Source organism: Orbicella faveolata, unplaced genomic scaffold (assembly GCF_042242905.1).
Source record: "Orbicella faveolata isolate gen_17 unplaced genomic scaffold, um_ofav_v1 contig_35, whole genome shotgun sequence".
Classification (NCBI taxonomy): domain Eukaryota; kingdom Metazoa; phylum Cnidaria; class Anthozoa; order Scleractinia; family Merulinidae; genus Orbicella; species Orbicella faveolata.
In genome coordinates this window covers 5,411,255-5,437,626 of record NW_028301564.1, presented here as the reverse complement: position 1 = coordinate 5,437,626, position 26,372 = coordinate 5,411,255, and the positions used below count along the sequence as shown (strand labels likewise).

The following is a 26,372-nucleotide window of genomic DNA, read 5'->3' as shown; positions in this document are numbered from 1 at the left end:
GGTTGAGTTACTCGTTTGAAGGGCAATAATAAGTCAAATGTTCAGCTTAAGACCAACTTTTCCTGAGGTTTAACTCTAACCGTTGGTTCATTAGCTTGACGGTCATTTCATTCTCTTGCTGCTAGAAAAATAGTAGTTAACCGTTGAATTATAGAACCGACGGGAAAACTTTACACGGCATCTGAATCAGGCTCGAAAACAACCGGGCTAAAGGTGCCAATGCATAATTCACTAATTCTATTTTCGCTGTATTGTTGTTTGGTTGAAATTAGGATGGGATTTGCGATGCTGAGGTTCGATATAACATGGCTCGTTATGTAGGGGCTCTTTATATCGGGGCTCGCTATATCGGGTGTTAAAGCTATATGGGGGCTAGTTATGCAGGGGTTCATTATATTGCGGCTTGCTATATCAGTGTTAAGGTTATATGGGGATTAACGTTTTATAAGAGCTCATTATATCGGGATTAGTCATACCGGGGCTCGTTATACCGGGGCTCGTAATATCGGGGCTGGTTATATCGGGGCCCGTTATATCGGGATTAAAGTTATATGGGGTTAGCTATACAGGGGCTCATTATACCGGGGCTCGTTATATCAGGGTTAACGTTACATCGGGATTAAAGTTTTATAGGAGGTCATTGTATTGGGATTAGACATACCGGTGTTCTTTGCACCGAGGCTCTTTATGTCGGGATTAAAGTTATGTGGGGGTTAGTTATGCGGGGTCCTGGTAATATCATTGTTAACGTAATATGGTGATTGACATTTTATTGGGGCTAATTATCCCGGGATTAGTCATTCCGGGGCTCGTTATATCGGCGGGGTTCTGACCCGCACATTTTACTGTGTTACTTTAGAAGGCCTGAAGGTCTGAAAATCGTTTGTTATCCCGGAGACTTCGTTCTAAAAGAGTTACATCGTGCTTCCATTGTGTACCGTAGAAAGAATTGAACGTTAAGCTGGCTATTAAAGGGCTAATTGCCGCAATTAACTAATTAACACTTTCTGTAAAAAAAATGCTAATTAACACACAATTGACTATGAAGCAGTTTATTTGTAGGAATTGAAACTGAGTGATGGGTTATTTGTTCTGCTAGTCTTAATGTGTATTGTTGATCTGGTAGTTTAAATAAATATTTTTTCTTTGATACAGGTTTACCTTCTCCTGTTGTGCGCCAAAGAAATTCAAAACACTGCATAGTAATTAACTAGAACTTAAGACAGTTATCAACAGGTTTAATGACGCTAATTGCCCTAATTAGCGCACTAATTGTTTAGCTAAGCCACAAATAAACAAGAGTTGGCATGTTAGCGGTCGTTTTTATCCGTTTTGCTCAGTTGCCTTCTGTCACTGAACTTGAAAGGTAGGTTCGTGTAATGTGTTAACAGTCTTTGTCATTTTTGTGGTCAATTTCCTCAGAAATTGTGCGAGAATTACATCGCAACAGCAAAATTGTTTTTTTATTGCTTCTAACAACCAGTTTGTATCTGTACACACTTGGAAAGAAGAGAATTTTTTCTGCTCTGCGGTGACGTGGTAAATTTTGAAAGGTACGTTCAAATTTTTCTCCATTACAATTCAATTTTATCTAATGTCTAATCATAATCTATTGTTATTTGTTTTCGCGTAAACTTAACTGGGCCGTTGCCAGAAAAAGTTGTGACTGAGGCAATATGTATGAAAAAATTATGGCTGAGGCAATGTCCATGAAAAAATTATGACTGAGGCAATGTCCATGAAAAAATTATGACTGAGGCAATTTCAGTGAAAAAATTTATGACTGGGCCCATGTCCACGAAAAAATTATGCCTGAGGCAATGTCCATGAAAAAATTTATGACTGCATGAGGCAATGTCAATGAAAATATTTATGACTGGGCCATGTCCATAAAAAGATTATGACCGAGGCAATGTCCACCAAAAAATTATGGCTGAGGCAATGTCCATGAAAAAATTTATGACTGGGGTAAATTCAAGTGCCTCAGTTTTCCTGTTACAAGCTACGGCCCTGCTTGATTTCGCGAAAATGTGTCAAACAGGTAGTCTCTGCAGAATAGGAGCGAGAGGTATTCGACGTGACCATAAGAAACAAAATTCGCAACAAGTTGACAGGTTTTCAAGTGATAAAGCACGACTCGACACCACACTTTACTACTAAGGTCAACTGTTACGATGTGCATTAACGGTTAATTTCCTGCGCTCAAAGGAGGTTCAAAGGCTCGAAACGAAGCTTCAAGCTTTTAAAAATACAAGATGAGAACAAACACTACATATGTAAAGATACGTTAAGAAAATAAGAAAAGGTTTATGCCCGCGAATTAAATCTCTCGTCGTTAATTTTGCGATAGCTTGTTTTCGCGGGGACTTTTAATATCGTGATTTTTTTCTATCATCGCGAAAATCGGGGGAATTTGGTGCTGTTGTCTCTAAGAAAATTCAGGCAGTACTTACAAAAATTGATAATTGTATTCTGTAACATTTTTTACTCTCCTAGACAAAAATTTATCTAGTATCTATTAGTCGGAACACCCGAAAAAACAAAATACAAGGTGCTGATAGCATTTTTTAGTCAATGGATTCTCTATTGCATCTTCTGTACCAAGATTCTTACATCGTCGAAACGGAGAGTTCTTTCCTTGCAGGAGGAAACAACATATTAGAAATCTGAAGTTATTTGCTGAAGGACCAAGCCTGATCCTTCTACCATTTCATTTTTTTTGACAATGCTTTAATTGTTGATTTAGGTAGGGATAGCATTCGATAGACGTTGGAAGCTAAGTTCCCTCTAATCAAAGCGAAATGGAACAAAGACAAGAATAAAATGTGCAAAGTGACCATGACTTTTAAGACAAAGCAGTAGAATGTGGAACTCAATAAATTTATTGTGCGCCAAACAGAATATATATTTTAATCCGGTTGGATTGAGCAAAATAAATGAAATTCGTTTGTTCTACCTCCCAACTCAAATACGTTTTCCGATCGGAGGAGAACGTGTCACGTGTCGTGGGTCGTGGAAAAAATATGAACTTTCGACTTGCACGTGATCAGGTCGTGCTCCTTGAAACCACGGCAAATTTGTGAGCCAGCCGGCGTAAAGTAAACGATTTCTTCGCAGTTTTTTTCTACTTTTGAGTTGGGAGGTATAACAAAACAGTTCATGTCTGGCCCCGTATAAAACAGTGAGTTTTGTTTCCCGTCGACCTCAATGTTCCTCAATGAACATTGAGGGTCTCGGGGAAACAAAACTCACTATTTCCCTTGGGGCCAGTCATTAAGTGCTTAATATCGGAGTTCAAAATCAAATTGGTATATCGGTTCATGAATCTTTACTATCTGGTTTCGGTGTTTATTCACTCGGCGTCTAAACAAGAAAATATAGTTTTCATCAAAACGATTGCAGCCGGTACGAATTTACAACCTGTGTATTTGGATCAACAAAGTTGTTTTTGCTCTTTAACAATGGCCTTTGCGCCTTGTTTTCGCTTTCTTCTTTATTTGTTGTTAATTGGGTGTAATGACATTTCACCTTGTTATCCTAATTGGCATAATCACCTAATTACCCACCTTAGGGCTACAAAACGTCCTGAATATCGGCAGCGGATCTGTAGTATTTTTTTTTTCTACATTGGTTGCTCTGCTCTTGACGCTAAAATTAAGGTACAGGTAACTTCATCTTGTACATTGTACTTACTGGTCACTTTTAATTTTGTAAGAGTCTTATCGTATCGGCATCATTTTCTCGAAGGACAAAGTATTTTATCTTATTTTGGCTTTTACGACCTTTTATGCTTAGAGCGAAAACGGCAGAAATTTGTCAGTAGTACTAATAATCGCACTCAAGTATAGGTTCTTTCAATGATCGATCTAACTTCAGATTACAGTTTTGGTATTCTGGGACATTTTCACGGCGGCTATAGAGCGATCGCTGCTATCGCTGCTAAGGTCATGGTTTACGTTTTTCCTTCTTAACACGCTGTGAAGGCATCATGACCTCTGACATTTAAAGAGCGTGTGAAACTTAGTAATTGTTGAAATGTTTGGCTCTTTGGGTGTGATATTGAAATCAATATTGGCTTTTAAAAACTGCGAAATTTCCGGGTGGCAAAAGCGCTAATGGCCGGTATGTTTTTTTGGAAAATTTTTGAACCCGCGTCGCACAGCAAATATTCAATGCATCGGGCTCAAATTACTTGCGACAGTGTGTACCATGTCCTAGCCTTCAATATTCAGAACTGTTATTTTGTAGTTTGATTTAAAACTCTATGGCGTATGCTTCTACATCCTAACGCGGCAAATATTGGAAACAACGATAATTCCCCTGCACCGATTTTCTGGGGCAATGGAAACGTTTTGCACTAGAAAAGAAATATTCCTATCTATTACGTATGGGTTATTGACCAAGCTTGTTCGGTCAAGATGGCTGGATATTGGCCAAGTTCTTTTTTTGCGTGTTTATGGACCGAGACGGAGTCGAGGTCCATAAACTGGCAAGAAAAGAACGAGACCAATATCCAGCCATCTTGACCGAACAAGCTTGGTTAATAAAGGATTTATTATATAGCTTTCAGCGAAATTTTTCTTGCGGGACACGGCGGGTAGTCCCTAGCGGGCAAGATAGCTCTATCTTGCCCGCTCGGGTAGCCAATCACAGCGCAGGATTTGACTCATCTTGCCCGCTCACGGAGCCAGCCATATAATAAACTGGAATAAAGCGAAGAACGCTCTGTATTTAGAAAAAGAAGGAAAACACTGATTTCACGTGTGTCTATGTAGAAACACGAGTAGAGGTTTGACAGAAGGGGAAATGCTGTGGAAACATGAGCCATGCGCCAATGGCCAATGTTTCCTATACTGGGAGCAGTCTCTCTTTTGCTCGGAAATCCGTGGGGAGGAACGCAGAACAAGTGATCGTCCAAGCGTGACTGCGAGCGTGACGTGCGAGTGGCGAGCGGCGAAGCCTCGAGCCGTGAGTAGCGCGGGCATCGGAAGACGAGCGAAGTCGCGGACCTTAAGAGTCGAACAGCAAGAGACAAACTTTACAACAATTCGCTTCATGTCACTTATAAAAGTTACTGACAGATATGCGTCATAACTTCGTAGACCAACCAATGGTATTACTCCGTCACGAGAGTGCCGGGCCTCCTATTAAAATGTTGTATGAAACCATTGCAGCCTCTCTTTTCGCTCGTCTTCAAACGCCCGCGCTACTTGCGGCTCGCGGCTTCGCATATCGCGCTCGCACGCTGACGGCTGCTCACTTGTGTTGCGTTCTTCTTTGCGTTATTTGCCAAGTATTAGAGACCAAAGTTATTTCTACTTTTAAAAGATATTCTTTATATAGGAATCAAGAATCCAGTTCACAAAGAAGATAAGAGAGAGCTATGTACATACCAAGCTTTTTATTTTGGGGTCCTATCCGGCGCTACTTTGGGAAACTAAAGGTGGCTCTGAACCCCCTCCGGGAATTTTTTTTTTATAAGCTGCAAAACGTTGCATCTTAACTTGCTTAGCACATATATCGATAAGCGCTTAAAGCTGAAGTTAAGGGTATTTTAACAAACAATGATGTTGTGGTGACCAGTCATATGAAAAAAAAAAAAAAGATGGCCCCAACTTGAACTCGAATGGTTAGGCATTGGTGTGGTGCCGGTGTGGTGCCATTAATTGTAGTATTTAACACTTCAACATTGTTACAGTGCCCCCCCCCCCCCCGTGCGGTGCCCGCAGTTCGCACGTTACGTCTAACGCCCCATTTGCCAGTGCCCCGCATTACCAATATTTCCTTTATTATGATCCATTTGCTTAGACTTTCAAATAGTCCCCAATAGAGATTGCGTGATCAACAATAGCAGAAGCGTGACCTACCTGAGTGAGCGCTTTGAAATGCTCAGCCTTTCTGCCGATGCAGTCGTCGATTCATTTTACCATTGTAAAAGGCATCACAGGTCCCAGCAACTAGCTTTGCATTCTATCTCAGATTTTGAGAGCGATTGAAACGGGAAAAAAAAAATTAATCTGGCAAGTGTTCTGAAAATAAGGCAATTAAATTGCTTGGTTTCTTTTTAGATGTTGTTCTTAGTGTTTCACAAAATTCAAATTAAATGCAGCAACAAATAAGAATAAAACCAAAAAACAACCGCAAAAGAAAAGCAAAAACTACCTTCGTGTGGTTTTCGTGAGGTTTCGTGTTTGCTGGTCGAGTGAACTGCACAAGCGCATACAGAGCAGCTTCCGATGGACGTCCGGTGCCGCTTCCGGTAGCTACCGGAAGCTACTCTATCGAGGACACTTCTGGTATTTTTTTTAAACACAACAGAAGCTTTTAAGAATGCTGAAGGGAAAGCGATTTCTCATCAAATGCAACATTCTTTGACGAACTACGATTTAACCCAAGGGTGGAAACAGAGCTATGCATTCCTGTTGTGAAACCATGCCATTTCTCAAAATCTGACTTTTTAGAAATGAAATCAAATCTATGCACAGAGAAGCGCGGATTTAAATCAAAATATCAAATCAATGAAAAAAAAAATTGCATTAAGAACTCAGTAATAGACTCTAGGGTGGGGAATTTTGGATTTTTTTTTTTTGCGTGACTCCTGACGTCATCGTACGTAAAATAAAAAAATGACGATGTTACATGACGTTGTTAAGTGACAGTACATTTTCCTTAGCAACGTCTTAAAAAGATCAGTAAATGGATCATAAAAAAAAAAATACAGGAATAGTAGGAAATTAAGTAAAGATTCAGGTAAGAAAAGTGTCATATAACAACTTTTTGTGGCTACTGTCAGTTAGGCACTACTAGCCAAAAGGTTGCTTCCCGTGAAAAACAAAAGACGGAAACTACCCAGTCCTCTCCCACCAGGGATATTTTGGCGCACGTGCGCATTTTGCATGACAACTGTTTAGTTCAATGCCACACGAATTTGATTTTCGTTTTGTAGCTGCGCCTGACCGACATTTACCCTCTTGTATCGTTGATATTTAAGGTTCAAGCTTTCAGTGGCCCAGCAACAATATGGCTGACTATTTGATAGCTGGCGGGACAGGTTACGTGCCTCAAGACGGAATGACGGCCATGCAGTTATTTGGTGGTGGCGAAGGTTTGACCTACAAGTAAGTTTACTGAAATGTTCTTTTTGCTTTCTTAGTCCTTCGTGGAAATTCAAGGTCAGGCAATGTTTATTAAATTTTCTGAAGGTAAAGAACGGGCTTGAATTGCTGCAGTTAAGTCGCTGCTCACAAAAAGAACGCTCGCATGTTTGGCTTCAACAAGGAACCAAAAACGTGGTCTTCTATCCGTACGTGGCACGAAATAAATTTGGCTTCTTTCAATAAAGTTTCATGTATGGCCTCAGCGTCAGGTTTCAACGACCAGGGGCCGATGCAGTACTTATCTAGTTCTTTTCCGAGACCTCTGCACTGGCAAAGTGTCATATAACTTATAACCTTTAAAAATAGACAAATACACAGCTTGTAATTCGTATTTTTTTATGCTGAAAATTCGTGCGTGTTAGTCACGGAGGATGCCTTTTATTTGTGTGTTAAAGATCAATCATGCGCGAGATTTGAAACCAGTGTCGTCACTGAGTATATTTAGAGTCGCTCACCGCCAAATTTACACAATGACCGCAATGTTACACCGTTGATAAACACTGTGTAAACAAGCTGGCTCCTTCTGTTCAATCTTTAGATTTCCAGCAGTAATACCACCAAATTATCATGAAACGTTCTCCAGACTCTGCTTGATTACTTCATGCTCTGTTCTGCAAAAAGTAAATGTAAGATTGCACAAGAGGTCTGTTATGTACTTTTCCCATCTTTCCAGGCCAGTTTCATGGCTTCTTTCCTGAAAATAAATTTACCATCAAAATATAAGGTGCTTTCCCAAACTGATGGAAATAACAGCTTCGTAACTTACTGGCCGGGGCTGTTCCAAAGGTGGATAACGCTATCCACTGGATAAATCACTATCCAGTGATAGAGTAGTTTGTTTTGTGAACACTTATCCACTGGATAGCAATTTATCCGGTGGATTGCGCTATCCAGCCTTCGAACAACTGGGGTAAGAAGTGAGATGGTTCCGAGTTCCCCTTTCGTTGGTTTTTTTTTGCAGTGTTGAAATAATTCCGAAACAGCATATAGGTCAGCACACACGAGGGGACAAGTCCCTGCGACTAGGCCTTGCAACAAGTCGCGGGGACAAGTCCCATCGGGTGAACTGGCCATTTTTGTGTCAAAATCTAGTCCAACTTTCCTGCGACTAGTCCCACAAATTCAAACCAGTTTAAATTTTTGGGACAAGTACCTGCTACTTGTTCCTGACAAAACGCTTCGTGTAAACTGTTCGTGGGATAAGTCCCTGCGACCAGTTCCTTTGTGTAAACTCTTCAGGGGACTAGTCGCAGGGACTATTCCTTTTGTGTGCACCGACCTTATTCCAACATAAGCTAACATGCAGCATATACTAAAACTTGGACAATGGATGATGGACTCTGAATGATGGCAGATGGGTGTCGCAAAGTGATTAATAATTTGCGTGACACAACTGCAATATAAAATAGACAGCTTGTTACAGATTCTGTGACTAGGAAGTCACAAAGTGATTAATTGCTTACCATGGTATAGTCCATTGTCCATTGATTCAACAACCAAGGCATTCATATGCACCCAAACCATCGGCAACAGGTCCAGTGTGCCTGAAGAAAACTCCAGCAAGGAACCCATCATGATCACCATTCTGTTTAAAAACCGACGATTGGCTGACAACACAAGGAGTCAGCTACAGTCCTTGAGCTGCAAAATTGGCATGTGCATACAACCAGTGTTCACAAGCTGAAAAATCGGAGACTTTCAAAAACCAGGGAACAGAAACCAAAAACACTGAACAATGCATTGTGTACCATTGTAAATGTGGTCTGTGTGATATGGACTATGTTGGATACACCAGCCGACACTTACATCAACCTATTGTTGAACACAGTACCCTAAATTCGTCGATTCAAAAGCACATGTTTAACATGCACAGAATCTCAAAAGCAGTTTTAATTAATAACTTTTTAGTGTTGAAAAATGCCACAACAAATTTGATTGTCTTATCCACGAAACATAAATTATTCAAGATCTCAAGCCAACTTTGAACGTGCAAACTGACTCTATCCGCGCAGAACTATTTACATACTGTAATGTCTATTATACTACAGTCGAGCCTCTCTAATACGGACACCAAACGGATAGAGCGAAGTGTCCGTATAAGCTAGAGAGGTGTCCGTATTCAGGAGAGGCCACTATGATGTCACTTTAAGTCTCCACTGACAGTTTAGAGTGTTTAGTAACTAAAATCAGGCTTAAAAGTGACTTGTTCTGGTACTGGTATTGCTGAATGATAAAGTGTCAATATTTGTGTAACTGCCGACAGAAAATGGTACACACTGCAAATTATCGACTCTTGGTCCCCGGAGTGTTTATAATAAAGAGGTTAATTTTGCATAAATGTGCTCCTTAGGGCCGAGATTTAGTGTCTGTCGTCCGTTTTAGAGAGGGTCCATATTGTAGAGGTTTTTTTTGAGGAAATGTATGAGGATTTTGTCAGTACATAGGAAACTATCCGTATGGAGAGGTTTGACTGTAGTCCCATTAATTTATATTAACTCCGCAATAAAACTGTCATTTTTACCTTGATAAGGATGTCAGCAACATTGAAACATTTTAATATGGAACATAACTTACAGTCTTTTTTTGTTTTTAGTGACTTCATAATTCTTCCAGGTTTTATCGATTTCAGTGCTGATGAAGTGGTAAGTTTTTGCACGTCACTAATTATAGACTACATACATGTATAAGATAAATTTATACTAAAACAGTTAGACTACTCACCCTCGCTTTCTACGTGGACATTCTATGAGGGATAGTCAACTCGGCTGTGCCTCATTGACTATCAGCTTGTAGAAACTTTGGGCTTGTGGCCTAATAATTGTTAAATTATATAGTTTGCGAGAAATATGAGAACAACTGTCAGTGAGAATTATGCAAACCACAGATGAATGTTTCTATAACTCTGACAATAGAAACACAGACTGAAAGTTTTTGCTATTGCTTTTAGCAAACACAGCAAGAAAAAGAAAGAAAAATCAATCTTTTATCATGGTTATCAAATTGTAAATAATTTCTCCTTGCTTGAGCCATCAGTATGTCAACAGCTTGTGCTAGTTTTGAGTTTCTATCGAGTTACAGAAATAAAGCTTTCAGCATGCATTTTCTTATTTTTGTTTACCAGTGGTTATCTAGTACCATTTTACATGTAGATCTATACATAATGGACTACACCTGGTTTTGGGTGACTGATTTCATGTGATTTCTTTAAAATGATGAAGTTGTTTTTTCTCATGTTACAGGACTTGACTTCAGCTTTGACTAAAAAGATCACTTTAAAGACACCACTTGTCAGTTCTCCAATGGACACTGTCACAGGTATGACACAAATTGCATTGAAGTTGATAAAGGTACAGTAAAGTAACTGCTGTAGTGAGTTAGTGAAGCTGATGTTTTGAGCATCAGAGCCCTGACAAGGCTGTGCAAAGGCCTTACATTTCAAATTGACTAGCTTGCTACATGGTTTATTCATCTTGAGCAACTTCAAGTTGATAAAAAAGCTAAGCATTTACACATGTACATGTAAGTTGGCTGCTGATTCAACCCAGCAGTTTCTTTAGAAACTTAAACCCATAGGGGTGGTGAATGGTCCTTCAAAAGCCATGGGTGTCGTAAAATTTTCATCAAATTTTGTTGGTGTCACAGTCTTGTGTTTTAAGGTTATGTGCATCTTGCAGTCTCTATTTTTTTCACAGAGCTGTTGCGGGGTCTCATTTTTTTGCAAGGCCAAAAAAGTCTCAGAGCCTGTCATGATTTTTTTGTATTTATAAAATAACACATTTAACACTTTGAAGTCTTGGCCTCGGAATTTTAAAAGTCAAATGTCTTGGGATTGCAAACAAAAAATGCTTTTAAGTCTCACCCTCTCACAAAGTCTCCTAATCACCATTTCCTGCCCCTACCTATGGTAGCCTAATGGTTGTGCAACACTGTACTTCACTACCAGTGACTTATGAGCAAAATCATACATATGACAAGGTCATCCTAGTTTTCAATAATTCTATCATTGGTTTACAATCATAATGATGTCTATCTGTCCACAGAATCATCCATGGCGATAGCAATGGCTGTAAGTACACAGTGTTGATCAAATCTCTTTTGATTCCATATAACTTGAGTAACATAAAAAGGTTTGGCATTAAAAGGACTGAATTATAGTCAGAGAAATCAGCAAAAATAGTTGACAAATGCTAGGATTCTTTGAAACCTGGCTCGCAAACAGTCCCATCTGGTTGACAGGGATTCCTTGCACTTGCTCAATGGGCAAGGACCAAAACAGACCAAAAATAAAACAAAAAAGTAAACATAACTGCCCCAGGGTAAGAAAAATATTATTTGATCAGTTACTTGTCTGAAAGGGCAAGACAGAATTCAGACACTTTTTTGCAACCCCTTCTTGGCAATCAAAATCAAAACTTGTTGGCTGTGACAGATTATCACCTGTTATATTGAGGGAAAACCTGTCAAGTCATCGCCATCATCATTGTCAGTTCTTGTTGCATCTGTTAAAAACCCAGCAGCTAAAACTAGCAACATTTAGTCCTTATGCTACTTGTATGCCGAGAATGGGGTGGTCCCGCCAGATTCAGTTCTTGTGACAGACAGACAGACAGCCAGACAGACAGACAGGTCTGTCAGACCTGGTCAAGTGCTAAATACGTGTTTGTGTTCAGTAAGTAGAGGTTTTCAAACGTGTATCCAAATACATGTAGCCATACAGTGTAGACGAGTAAGTTTGTTAAGTACATGACTCATATTTATTGGCAAAAATCTTACTAACAATAAAATAACTTTTTTCTTCAGCTGAATGGTGGAATTGGTATCATCCATCATAATTGCTCAGTGGAGTTCCAAGCTAATGAAGTCAGGAAAGTAAAGAAGTTTGAACAGGGTTTCATTCTGGACCCATTGGTTCTGAGTCCAGATAACTGTGTTGGTGATGTGGTGGCTGCAAAGTCCAAACATGGCTTCTCTGGGATACCCATTACAGGTACATGTAACTGAATACTGTTGAAGCATCTGAGTTTCTTACACTTATTATCTTTACAGCTATGAAGATGATGTTCACTTGTGTATCAAGTTTGCAAAGAAGGATTTGTCTTCCTGTTAGATCTCCCTGTTGTGCAAATGGATGCTTTTACATGTATTGCTTGCCTAATGGGCAATTAGTGACATTATTTTTTAGGTTTAATTTTAAACAGGCATGTGAAGTAACAGACACTGTCAATGATTCAAAGTTACCTGATAATGAAATGAGAAAAAAAAAAATCAATTTCTCTGCACCTTGTCATTCATTTTGTGAACAGATTTACATTTGTATTTTATTTCAATTGGAAAAGGGGATTTCTGTACACTGATTGTTTTTTTAATTTTTTACCTTCCACTTTTACTAGAAAATGGCCGGATGGGAGGGATTTTAGTGGGCATTGTTACATCACGGGACATTGACTTTGCACATGAACCTGACATGTCCAGGCCCATCAAGGAGGTAAGAAGAATGTAACAAGCTTTCCCTTTAAACACCATAAATTATCATAATTTGATTACTTTGAGATAACTACAGTACCGGTCAAAGGGACTGCAGCATTACACGCGCATAAAGCGTGTGTAATACACACACATTACACGCAGTGTCCACACACCTTACGTGCAAATGCACGAAAATGCATGTAATTGCATGTGTGTAATTTCACGCAGTAAATGTAACATTGCACGTAAAATTACACACAGTCATTCAACTGGAACTCATTAAGTGTGGGCTGCTACAGACTAAGAAATAGTATTTGTTTGATAGGTGCTCAAGCTAGTCCACTAATTTAGCAATGCTTGTTGGCTTTTAAATTACTTTTTGTTGTGAACATTGAGTCGCACGTTTCGAATACGAGTTAGTAGTGGCTTTTTGTTATGCAAAATACACGCAACTGCATGTATGAATAACAAAGGTTTCTTCCTCCAATTAAAATACATGCATTTGCGTAAAATTACACGTAAATACGTGTAACTACTAGATCAGTAAATTTTACACCTGGGTAATTATATGCACCGTTCATGCACTGTCCATGAATACTAAACGCAGACTACTTGCATTTTACATGTGTGTAGGTGCTGCAATCCCTTTGACCAGTACTGTATGTGTTGTCCAAAAGAATATATACATGTAGCAGTTACCCTAGCGAGATTTAAAGTGATCTTGTTAATCTGTTACCATATTGTGGGTTCAAATGTGATAAAATGGCTGAAACACCAAGTGGCTTTAACTTCTAAGTGAACAATAGGGTGAAAGTAAAGATTTCCAACTAGAATTACACTATCAGTATTTCAAGTGTAAATCTGACTCGCCCTCTATCATGATTGGCCTTCTCTGATATGCTACTCGCTATCTATTCTATTGTAGATAGTGAGTAGAGTAGCAGTGAGCACTTGTTAACAAAATGACAGCCTCTTTGTGTTTTCGAAGTGTCTGTGAAGAGGATTTAGATTTAGAATGACCAGTAGATTTATACTAAAAAATTAGATTACTGGTATTCGCTGTTGATTTCTATGCGGGACAGTTGACTTGGGCTGTGCCCTCGTCAACTATCACGTGATAGAAATCTTGAGCTCATAATCTAATTGTTAAATATTATTATGCTGGTTTATCAATAAAAGGTGATGACTTGTCGTGATGACCTGGTTGTTGCTAAAGATGGCGTGACACTTCAAGAGGCCAATAGCATTTTACAAAGGAGCAAGAAAGGTTAGTCTAGAACATACACACTATTTCAGATGAAATTGTTTAACCTATATGACAAGACATTGGGCACTGGACTTAAGTGCAAACAAATTACAAGAAATTTCCCTCGCAAGACCTCTTCCTATCCTATGGCTTTTCCTTCACTGTTACATGGCTTTGAGTTGAAAATTCTTTTTGCTGCATAGTAGCTAAAAGAGACCTAGTATTTCCACAAGTCTGAGGAAAAAAAAAACCTTTGAAATTGCATTTGTCATGTAATTAAATCTCGCTAGAGTATTTGGTAAGTACATACAGCAGCTTTCTACTTGGACTACATGTATCTACACACTGGCTTTTGGTGTTGTTGCACAAGTTAAGGATGCTCTGATCTGACGATGTTATAGCTTATACTGGGAAAGGAGACACAGAGAAGACCAGTTGTATGTGTGAATGATGTGAAAAGAGGTTAAATTACAGAATGTGCAAAAGATCAGCAGTTAGAAAAAGTAATAGAAGTGCTTATATAATATGGGTACTTATTAGTTATATGATGGTGAGGTAACTAGAATAGGGGTGACTATTAAAAAAAATGAACTGTGGACGACAGGGCAGGCAGATTGAAAAGTAAGCCCACAACAGAACCAGATGGTGGACAGCTCCTTGGACCTTTGTTCCAAAGGGAGTGGTAGGGAATAAGTAACCAAGTATTTAATTAGCAAAAATATGTTTCAAGGGGATGAGTATTAGAAAGGGGGCTAACTTATCAGAAGGGGGTGCTAATTCAGTCGTTTAATCATTATGGTATAGGTTTTTCTCCTCTGTGTTTCAGGAAAGCTTCCCATTGTTAATGAAAAGGGAGAGTTAGTTTCGTTGATTGCAAGGACAGACCTCAAGAAGAATAGGAATTTCCCCCTGGCCTCTAAAGATGCTAACAAACAGCTCTTAGGTAATATGCCAGGTATTGAATTTTTATGGGGAGTTGAACTGTGTCTTCACATTGACACAGTGTTGTAAGCCATGTCCCACTTGAGTTGGGTTTTTCAAAAAATTTAATATATTAGATTTAGTTGCACAGTTTAGCAGAGCAGTACATGTATGTAGGAAAATGTGAGTCATTGTTACTTCTTACCTTTACGGGTGGGAAAAAATTTTGTTCTTTTATTTCAGAAAGTTAAAGTCAGCCAGTTTATCTAATGTTTACCTAAAAAATTGATAAAAATCTCAGAAAGCACCCAAGTTATTTACAAAAGCATATTTTAAAATAAAAGTTAATAAAACATAAGGGTGTCATAATCCTGTAAACGGCCAAAACTTCCCAGGATTTTTCACGGCAAATGCGTGTCTTGAAGCTCATACAGTATTGCATGGCCATTTGGTAAAAGCTCTCAGATGGAGAGCACACTGTCATGTGGAATATTCTTTTAGTTATTTTAAAATAGAATAATATTATTAGCTAGAACAGAATAATATTATTAGCTGTAATTACTATACACGTAGTTCTCATTTATACACATTTGTATTTTGAACTAGTTCTTAGCTCCTCAATGAAACTTAAAATAAATGATTGATTGATTGATTGATTAAAGAAAGTCCTTGGACAAAGAAAAAGGAAAAAACAAAACAAAACAAAACAAAAAAAAACAGGCCCATATAAGAAAGTCTGACCAGTCTGTTATACAAGCTACCCAGAGAAAAACTCTTAGTTGTCTTTGTTGTTTTATTTGCTTGGTGACTAAATTGGTGTACATAACATTTTTCATTGTCACCAGTGGGTGCTGCTATAGGTACACGAGAAGATGACAAGCAGAGACTAGAGGCATTGGTTCAGGGTGGATTGGATGTTGTAGTCATTGACTCTTCTCAAGGAAATTCAATCTTCCAGTTGGATCTGATCAGGTAAACAAATTTTATATTCACATACACAAAGAAAAACCTTTTTAATGTCACTAGCTGTATTAGTCAAGTGTTAGCTTAAGTCTAGCTTCTCAAATTAAAAACGTTAGCTGTGCAAACTCGCTACAGTTTGTTAACCCAGTGTTATAGTGTTAGCCATTGGTCAGCTTTACAAACACAAATGTCAACTGCACAAACTTGCTATGGATGTTAATTTATCTTTATCACAAAGAACACAGATAATCCAGATAATCCATGTTACTTCATCAGATTCATAAAGGAGAGGTACCCAGATCTTCAAGTTATTGGCGGTAACGTTGTAACTGCAGCACAAGCAAAGAATCTCATTGATGCTGGAGTTGATGGACTCAGGGTTGGCATGGGGAGTGGCTCTATCTGCATCACTCAGGAGGTCATGGCTGTGGGCAGACCACAAGGCACTGCTGTGTTCAAGGTAGCAGAGTATGCCAGACGGTTTGGAGTGCCTGTTATTGCTGATGGTGGTATTCAGGATGTGGGGCACATCTCAAAGGCTCTTAGTCTGGGAGCTTCAACCGGTAGGATCAGTGTAACCTTTCTTCGTTCTTGGTTAAATGTTTCAGTAGAGTTTTTCTCTATCTACCAGTTTATAATCCATCAAATATTTTGGCTCGAGCGCGATTGGTCTAAATGCATCATGTGACTGAATATGCCACAATTTTCAAAACTGTGCATGTTTTGAAAAATACTTTAAGGATAATAAACAGAACAGCCTCCAAAGCTTGCAGTCTCAAAGCTCACAGTTTTCCTTGGGCTACTCTCTCAGAAAACTGTTTGCATCTTGGAATGGATAATGTCCATGAACAAATATGCGAGCACACTTTGGTGCTAAATTGAGGCTATTGTTAATATATGCAATGTTGCATTGTACATGTCAGGACATCAATACCATGTTAACCCAGAGACTCAAAGGGAAGTAAGCAACCCAATGAACATCAAACCCAAACATCAATAAACTTATATATTTTAATATAAAAGTGTCAGCTTCTCCCCACCCTGACCCAGAAGAAATTACAGCTTGCATGTGTCTGTCTTTACATTTTTCTTTCATGTGTACATTACCAGGCAATAAACAGTTTTAATTCCCAAGTCATTTTTAGACTTGCCCTGTAAGGCTTAAAAAAAGTGGGACTTATGGTACCTCCAGTTTCTGTCACACAAAGCAACTAGAAGTATTGCAACCATTGGAGGCGAACCTCTCTTTTTGTCAGATCACCATAACTACACATTGACAGGCATCCTTTGTGGAGAGAAGCACTGTGAAGGAAAGTTTTTTACCCACGAACAAAACACATTGACCTCATTAGTTACAGCTGGAACTGTGGTGCAATGCACTGACTATTAGACCACATTGTTTTTTACTGAATGACAACTTTTTGCAATAATGAATTCATCATCCTTTTACATTTTAGTCATGATGGGATCGTTGTTAGCTGGGACCACTGAGGCTCCGGGAGAGTACTTCTTTGCTGATGGTGTGAGGCTAAAAAAATACAGAGGTAAGAACCCTAGCTTGCAAGTCCTCTCTATTAATTACATGTACAATGTTGCTACATCGACACTTAAATAAAGTGATTATTATTATGTAAGTGTTAAATAACGGTATTTTCCAACAAACACAGCTAACACGACTGTTAGTTTGTGTTTATTGGTCTTGTTTGGGAGGTTGGGCACTGTAGCTAGCTAGCAAGCCTGCATGCCCATGTCTTGATGGAATGAAGTGAACAGTGAGACAATGGATGTTCGTGTACTTGTTTTGCCAGGTAATGAGCAGTTTGGCAGCTTAGAATTAGGGTCAACCTAACAACAGGAAGGCAAACCTTGCAACTTGTATAGTGTGTACATTCTCAGGAGCCAGGCGGTTAACTGATCTTCTGATGAATTATACATGAGCTTAATCTATATTCCGTATGCCACTGGGCCTAACTGAGCTATTTTTGGATATGTAAAACATTAGACAATGAGACAAGTCAGACTTAGGTGTGCCACCAGTTGGGGTAGTTTATATAGAAGTAATAATCTCACTTGTTCCAGGAATGGGATCATTAAGTGCCATGGAGAATAAAGGTGGAGCACAGAGATATTTCAGGTAATTCATGGTGTTGTGGATATGATTCATAGTCAGGGTTCAATGTCACAGCAGTCACTGTCACTACATGAAACGGATTAAGGTGCTAAACTTTGTCCCCTTTCTATTGGACTCTTTTTTTTTGCACTATTTTACCTTGCGTACAGATGCATAGTGGATGTGCTGTGGCTTAATGGTTAGTACACCAGACTCTGGCCATGGATTGTGCAGTCTGGGTTCAAGCCCTGGCTGGGGTCATTCCGTAGTTTTCCTGGGCAAGGCACTTTATTCTGACATACATCCTCTCCATCCAGGTGTATAAATGGGTAGCGGGGAATTTACTTTTTTTTGGGGGGGGGGGGGGGTGGGTGGGTGTAACCCTGCAATGAACCAGCATCCTATTCAAGGGGGAGCAACAATATTCCTAGTTGCTTCATTCTACAGAAACGGGGTTGGCTATTTAGGCTACTGGCTTGAGGCAGACTAAAGTCGCACACGCTTTTAACTGGTTTCGGATCTTCCGTTAACATAGAAATTTATTTCACCCAATGGTAGATCGAAACACGGGAATGAACATAAAATAACTAACAACGACCGAACATGAAGAATGCAGAAAAGCGGCAAAGCGAAATAAACGAAGAAACTTACAAGACGAATGTGATGAACCAAAGACGAATCGAAAACCAGAGACGCTCACAGAACCCAATGACGCTACTAACTGAAATAAATTACACGCGAACCGAACTTATAGAGTATGCAAATGAACATAACATATACAGAAGGGCACAAAACAAAAGAAACTAATTACGCGAAACTTAAAACCAAACGCGAAGCTAGAAGCACGAACAAATGTCACAAATTCTGGCGCCTACACAGACTTAACCTTCTACAGCTACGTGCAAAAGAAGTTCTAAATGAATGATATTTATCTTATTTGCAGTGAACATGATAAAGTTAAAGTTGCTCAAGGAGTATCAGGATCTGTAGCAGACAAAGGCTCTATTCACAGATTTTCACCGTACCTTTGTACTGGGGTTCAACATAGCTGCCAGGACTTGGGAGCAAAGAGTCTAACTCAACTGAGGTCAGTTTCTGTTTAACAATTAGATTATGAGCTCAAGATTTCTATGAGGTGATAGTTGATGAGGCCGAAGGCCGAAGACCGAATCAACTATCACCTCGTAGAAACTGAGAGCGAATAATCTAATTGTTTTAGAAGAATTCTAACCGAAATAAACGCAAAATACGGTATCCAATGATTTCTCTAAGTGTTATTAAACTTTACGCTTTAACAGAATTGCACGGACTGAATTTTGTAATTGGAAATTTGCAGTTGTTGACGCGCGCGCACCCTTGTTTTCAGTAATTTAAAGTTTTTTATAGTCAAGAAACGGGTAATGTCCATCTTTTAGTCCTCTCAGGAATTTCTTTATCCATTTGCACCTAAATATTTCTTCAAAACTGCGCGAAAACGTAAAGCGGCGCCATTTCGTTGCCGAGTGACAGCCACTACATTCTAATAAACAATTAGATTATGAGCTCGAGATTTCTATGGTGTGGCGCCCTCGTCAACTATCACGCATAGGAATCGAGAGCGAATAATCTAATTGTTTTAGTATAAATCTACTAGTCGTTCAAAACTGTATCTAAAACCTCTTCTCAGACACTTCAAAAATGGCAAGAAGCGACCATCCTTTTGTTAGCAAGGGCACAGTGCTACGCTTCTCACTATCTATCACAGAATAGATAGTGAGTAGCGTAGCCAATCAGAGAACAGCTAAGAGATTTATACTAATAAAACAAAGGTTGCATAGGCCTCCTTGCAAATGCCGGTCTAGTGCTACTTAAATAAAGTTTGACCATCTCATTGAGTCTAGGAATACTTGTGATTTCTATGCATGGTGTAAAACCGGAGTGAAATCAAGCAGTGTAGGCCAGATGGTTATGATTTAGCACTCCGTATGGGTTTTTGCATTATCAGCTGTTGCCATCTTGTTATTTGTGTCATTGCACTTGTCTGGAGTCTAACTTCTTACCTCTTCGGTTTAGATCTATGATGTATTCTGGTGAGCTCAAATTTGAGAAGAGGTCAACCTCAGCACAGATTGAAGGAGGCGTTCATGGACTGCACTCGTAAGAATATACACATCTGTTGCCTCATATGATAGGTTTTACATAATGTAATCAGGTTTTTTCAGTAAAGCACAACTTGAACCTTGTCAGGAAATGGTGTACCAGAGAATACCCACACTTCTCCCCTCGTCTACCGCTATGAAACTAATTCTCGTTTAACTTCATGCTTTCTTTGAAAACTTTGGCTTTTGAAACTCCCCTTCCCCTCGGAATTTTTCAATGGTTTCTATAGCATTAAGCGACTAGGTGCATTTCCACTCCCTCTGGATGGGATGTTACTCCATCGCAGGGTTAGCCCCAGCATTAAATTCACTGGTATCCATGTAGACATCTAGATGGAGAGCAGCACTCAAAATAAAGTATATTTCCCAAGAACACAATATAGTGAGCTCGGCCAAGGCTTGTTGAACGCGGACCACTCAATCCGGAATCATGTGTGCCGATCATTACGCCAACTTGTTGTTAATCAGCCTCTGCATTGCCTTGTTTTTCAGGTATGAGAAGAGGCTGTTCTGAACTACAAAATAGGAACACCACTTATATCAATATATATTACCCCAGACAAGAAGTATCATGTTGATTTAAGATTTGTAAATAGCATACAGTAAAACTGAGAACTTTACAAATATAATATGGTATAGTATTCGATACCTTGGAGGGATTTTCAGTGACTTTCAAAGCTTGAATGCGATTGCCTTGTATAAGATGTGCTTATATACCTTGTGTTTATCTACCCCGACACAAACAAGGGGATGCAATTCATGGTAGAACACACATATGGTTTGCTTTTACTTTACTACCGTTTGCGTGCGGTTAGCATTTATATATTGTGTTTGCTTGCGGTTAGCATTTAAGGAGTGAAGGGGAAGGCGACTAAATGTGTCCTACCATGACTTATATACCCAAACAAGTATCTTATGCTTTCAAGCCAAACTTTGTGATTCCCCATACCTTACTATTAGAAGATCCGCAGGGCCAGGTTGTTCAAATCCCGATTAAGCTAACCCAGGATTAGCGAGAATTTTGATTTCAGTTTTGTACCTTCGCATTGAGGTTTTCTGTTTATATTTTTTGACCTTCAGGTTTGAGTTTGAATAATCTCAAACTACACAAAGCATAAGCAGTGAAAAACATTTTTATTTACGAAAAATGAATACTTCAGTTAACTTTTAATCCTGGAAGGGCATTAAATCTGGATTGCGTTTGACTGCCGTGGACATAAATCACATATACATATTTTTCTACGATATTTATGAATACTATTTTATTTTGAACCCAAAAAGCCCCCGAAAAATCCATACGTATCTATTAAATATTCGATATTCCATTTAATTCTGAAGTTTTCAAAGCTTCAGACGACGTTTTTTGTTCATTAATTGTTTTACTGGCCCGTCGATGCAGCAAAACAGTTTCGTTATAAAGTGTTCAATTTAAAGTCATTTAAAAATTCCTCCAGGTAGCAGATAAAGTGTCCCAGCTTAAAATAAGAACCGCTTGTTTCGTCGCTATAGTAGTCTGTTTAGTATTTAGAGGTATACTTGGTGTAGCAGAGAAATTATTATCATAAAAAGTCTTTAAACCGGTAGATTTTAAGCTGTTTCAACTGACTATAACAGAAAATAGTTGTAGCAAAGTCAGTTGTAGTATTTTATGATACATTTATTTATATGGAACTTAAAGTTTGCCGGAAAATTTAAACTGTATTTCTCTATATTGAACTGAGATAAATCAAGCTAGAAATATTTGACATTAACCCATGTCTACTTAGAACATTTTTTACTGTTACAAACATACAAGTAGCGAAAACGTAGATCCTTAGCTATTTAAGACTTACGTTTTATGTTTGTTTGTTTGTTTGTTTGTTTTTTTACATATTTCCTTCTAAGAAATTTGCTTACTTTCTTCGATTGCTTCTGTTTAAGGTGTCGTTAAGAAACTTGTGGAGAAGTAATGTTGTACCGTAAGTTTTTCCTTTCAAATGCCGAACGAAATTCTTATTCCTTGACACTGAACTTCATTCGTGCACAGCTAATGTAATGTCACAATAAGATGCAAATAAATGCTACATATATGTCAATACCTTGCCATGCTTTTCTTATAAGTTTCGTGGAAAAAGCTGTAAACATTACTTTTAAATGTAGTAGCGCCTTCAGGGAAACCTGTGGTCTACAAGACCAGGTAGTGACTTGATGGAACTGGTTAAATAAAACCGGACCGCTTTAAAAAAAGAGACGAACAGACTGACAGCTTGGCCTGGGTTGTTCGAAAGGCGGACAACGCGGCTATCCACTGGATAAATCACTATCCAGCGGATAGCGTGGTTTGTTTTGTTAACACTTATCCACTGGATGGAGATATAGCCGGTGTATAGCGTTATCCAGCCTTCGAACAACTGGGGCTTGGTTTTTATCCCTTGTAAGAGGGGTCTGATGTGTAAAAACAGCTGCCCAGTTCTAGTTCCCTTTGCGGACCGAAAGCAGTTTTGTTAGGGATGTGCGACGAAATATAGAGGCCTGAGCCTATGTACCATAAATCAGTGAACACGTGATGAGCAAAATGATAGAACTGGTTAAATAAAACCGGACCGCTTTAAAAAAAGAGACGAACAGGCCCAGGTTGTTCGGAGGTTGTTCGAAAGGTGGACAGCGTCCACACTACGCCGGAAAAATTTGAAAACGCAGCTTTATTTCTACGGTCAGGCCTAACGTCCACACTAATCCGGCACGAAAACGGAGCTGTACGAAGACGCACTCTTAAATCCGGAGGAATTTGAAAACGCCGGCTTTTCGTGTTCGTGTGGACGGAAAACATTTTGAAAACGGAGCTTTTTGAAAACGATAACGTCACGAGAATCACGTGATTTCCCTGACCGAGTTTTCCTCAAACACAAATCCAAAATGACCGCTGATTGTTGCGTTTTCAAATTTCTCCGGCGTGGAGTGGACGGAAAATATTTGATGCGTTTTCAGAGTGAAACCTCCTTTTGCAAATTCCTCCGGCGTAGTTTGGGCGGCGCCTTATAACTTCGTATCCAAATGTAATTTAAATATCCCGCACTTATTAGAACTGATGAGAAGACGAACCAATCAAATGGTTGCAATTAATCAGCCATGCGGTGCGTGGTCGCCAAACGTGTGCAAATTTAAATTGCAAATGATACATCCTTGAAGCATTTGCTGCCTTGAATTCCTCGGCCGTACGTCTTCCACAACCTCCAAAAATTCAACTGGCAGAAATTCAACTTCGTTCTCAGCCACTTCTAGGAAAAAAAGTACCAAGCTTTCATTTTGGACTGTCCTTTCGTTTGGAGCCTTTACGAAACACCAACACCTGCAACAAGAATTTACTTCAAGCAAACCTTGCAAATACGTGCTTCGAATTAAGATGGTTTTTGCGCCTTGCCAAGGTAAGAACATAAGTTAAAACCAATGTACTTTGTAGAGGTAACTTAGCCGTTTTCTTCTTCGAACGTTCTTTATGAATAGTTGTAAACATTTCAAAACAATTGGAACATTTCATATGTTACTTGTCCACTCGGTAATGAACATCGACATTTAGAACTTCTGATATCGGTGAATTCATTCGACCGATAGTGATTTATTGCGATGGAAATCTTTCAAAGGCTTGATGCAATTGAGTTCTTGTTCTCTAAAGTTGATTTTGAACAGTAGCTCATTTTACATTGTGCGTTCATTGTTTTTACTCGTTGCAATGCAACGAGATGACATGCTCCAAGTGTTTGTTACTTATTTTCACCAGGCGAGCTTTATTAGAGGAGGCCGAAAGCTCTAGACATCCCTGAAAAGTATAGGAAATAACTCGTGTCATTCTTTTTTAAAAAATTTATCCTTATTCCCAGGACTGAGAAACGACAATGAAACCCACAGACATCCCAGTGCAGTGGTGTTCCATGGGTGACATGCGTCAGGTAGGTCGACCCTTTCAGTCACAAGCTCAAAATTTACATTGTCCTTTTTGACTGTCATACATTTCTTTTAATGCCAGTTTTGAGAATTTAATAGTACAACCAGACGATATGCCCAAGTTTGAGAAACTCGCTTTCTCTCGTCACTAATTCGCTTCATGGCAAAAAACACAAACGCGGCCTTGACTAGGTGGTATCTTGGACACGAAAATGGGAATTGGAATATTTGTCAATTAGTTTCAGAATTTAGGGGGAAGAGATTTTCAGACTTTTTGATCTTTTTTTCCTCCCATGGCATTTGTGAAGTACTTTTTTTTTTTGTTAGTGCATGAATACTTTCTTTGCCTTTGTCCTATTTCCTATTTTTTCCTATTTTTTTCGATGTGCATTTTTTCCACCCTTCTCCCCCGCCCCATCACGTTCCTAATGCTAAATTGTGAGTCTTTAAATCCTATCACAGAAATTTTATTCAATACATCCCGCTAAAATTCCTTGGGACAGTTACTCATGCCATGCCACCTTTATATTCGGCAGTGATATTTTTGTACCTCGATCAGAAAGTGAATCACGTACAGTCAAACCCCTATTTACCCCGTTTAAAAGGGGTAAAGACTATAGAAAAACCCTCGTCGGGACGACCAAAAGGTGGCCGCGGCTGCTTAATAGAGGTGGCCCGGTTAATAGGATTTTATTTACAGTATTTTACGAACAATAATTTCGGGGCTTTGATAACTGGCCGCTTGATAAGGGGTGGCCGCTTAATAGAGGTTCGACTGTATTTACAAATATACATTTGTTTATCTTAACGCAATGTAGAAAAAACTTTGATGTCATAACTTACGTTCCTTTTTGCCTAAAATCGCTTTGTAGATTGGTGTTTCTGTGGCTCCCAGCTCATGCATGGTTTAAGAAAATAAAGCTTTAATGAACTGAAGGCGAAGAATGTCTCTGATTAACAATAATAGCGAGTTTATAAATCTTTATTTACCATAGTCGTATTTATCTCTGGTCAGGCTAAACACACTCCAATAGATGATGATTTGTTGGTTGTTGAGTCGTGATAAAAACCGTGACTATTAAAGCACGGACAACTATTCAGATTTCTGAGAAATTAGTTGAAATTGCCGGAAACCTCCGTCGAATCTCCGTCAACTTGTGTAGCAGCGAATAATCTTTGGTGACCATTTTTCTGCAAAAAGACATGAGCTTGAATAAGGCAACCTGATATTTCCAAGGACCAACTGCGATTCGTTGATTGCTTTTGCACTTAAAAAAATATCCTTTCGAGATTGCTTTGCGAGCCTTTGACAACTTTTACCAGAAAAAAACATAACTGAGATTTTCAAAGTCAATTTTAAACAAAAGAAAGATTTTGAGACAACATATTTGTCATGGACAGATAACTAACTTATCGACCTAAATTTTTTTGGTAGCGGGCCTTCATCATTGCACTAACGAAATCTATCCATATGAGAAAATACTTTCGCTGACCCAGAACTCTGAATTTTATACTCCCATCGGGATTTCAGTGACCTTGAATGACCTTCAAAAGGACGCGGTTTTCATTAAGCTTTATTATAATGCTAATTTATTAATTAATATTAGCAACGCGACTTCCAATCGCGTACTTTTGCAGAAATATAAGGGAAAAATAACTGACTTGGTAGAAGACAGTTCAGAGCTGGTATATAAAGGAATAATTTTTTTTTAACATTGCCTGTTGCTCTCCTAAATATGAAAAGTCGATTTTTTTTCAGAACGACCATTTTGATTCTTGGTGTTTTTGTCTTGTAGAGCGGATTTCAATTGAGTGTCGTAAAACCAAATTTATTATACTTACCAATTAGACTACTCAGCTAATCTTAAACCGTAGTTAAACCAAAACGAAAAGCTAACTAGCTTTATAACATGAAATTATTGCGAATGCATTCTAAGACTATGGAAACAAAATGCAAATTGTTCTGCCACAACAAGTACACGAGTATACTTATAATAATTAAATGACTGTCGATTTCTAGGGTGGAAGCGTTCAGACCTTTATGTGCATATTTACAATTTGTTCAATGGAATAACGATCGTAATTGCAGAAATATTGACCTGGTCTTTTTCTTTTATTTCCTTAGTAACTCTGATGGAATCTCATTGATGGATTTGCATGGACGGTAGATGCCTGCTGACATGAAGGAGGTTATGGATCATGCTTTCGTGATTTCTGATCTTGATGCTTAGTTTGGTAAAAGACAATATTTTAGATTCTTATATCGTAAGAAACCGTCGACAGTCACAATTTCTTTAAAAATCGGAACATTGTCAAGCAGAAGGTGACAAGAAAATCTGCATCTAAATCTATTGTCTTGATGTATCGCCAAATTTTCACCAGTTGCGCTAAAAGATCGTGTAGGAATTAGCAAAGATAATTTACACCTTGAACTCGAGACTAAAAGGATT

At 38.8% G+C, this 26,372-nt stretch overlaps 1 protein-coding gene across 1 annotated transcript; it reads left to right on the top strand.

Annotated features, from left to right (window-relative positions):
* Positions 1-6,703: 6,703 nt before the first annotated feature.
* LOC110066600 (inosine-5'-monophosphate dehydrogenase 1b-like) lies at positions 6,704-22,076 on the top strand. The gene is made up of 15 exons (XM_020773828.2): positions 6,704-7,118; positions 9,751-9,799; positions 10,397-10,472; positions 11,198-11,223; positions 11,958-12,144; positions 12,548-12,642; positions 13,803-13,890; positions 14,696-14,812; positions 15,636-15,762; positions 16,030-16,316; positions 17,211-17,297; positions 17,833-17,887; positions 18,807-18,950; positions 19,916-19,999; positions 20,494-22,076. Exons 1-15 carry the CDS (start codon positions 7,021-7,023, stop codon positions 20,513-20,515), a joined length of 1,542 nt encoding a protein of 513 aa, XP_020629487.2. The 5' UTR covers positions 6,704-7,020; the 3' UTR covers positions 20,516-22,076.
* The last annotated feature ends 4,296 nt before the right edge of the window (positions 22,077-26,372 follow it).

What these genes read in the sequence shown, in the direction of transcription:
- LOC110066600 (XM_020773828.2), top strand. Translation starts at nt 7,021, where the DNA reads ATGGCTGACTATTTGATAGCTGGCGGGACAGGTTACGTGCCTCAAGAC. An exon ending in TGCTAACAAACAGCTCTTAG is followed by an intron (nt 14,813 to 15,635) that starts GTAATATGCCAG and finishes CATTGTCACCAG; the next exon opens with TGGGTGCTGCTATAGGTACA. An exon ending in TTCCAGTTGGATCTGATCAG is followed by an intron (nt 15,763 to 16,029) that starts GTAAACAAATTT and finishes TTACTTCATCAG; the next exon opens with ATTCATAAAGGAGAGGTACC.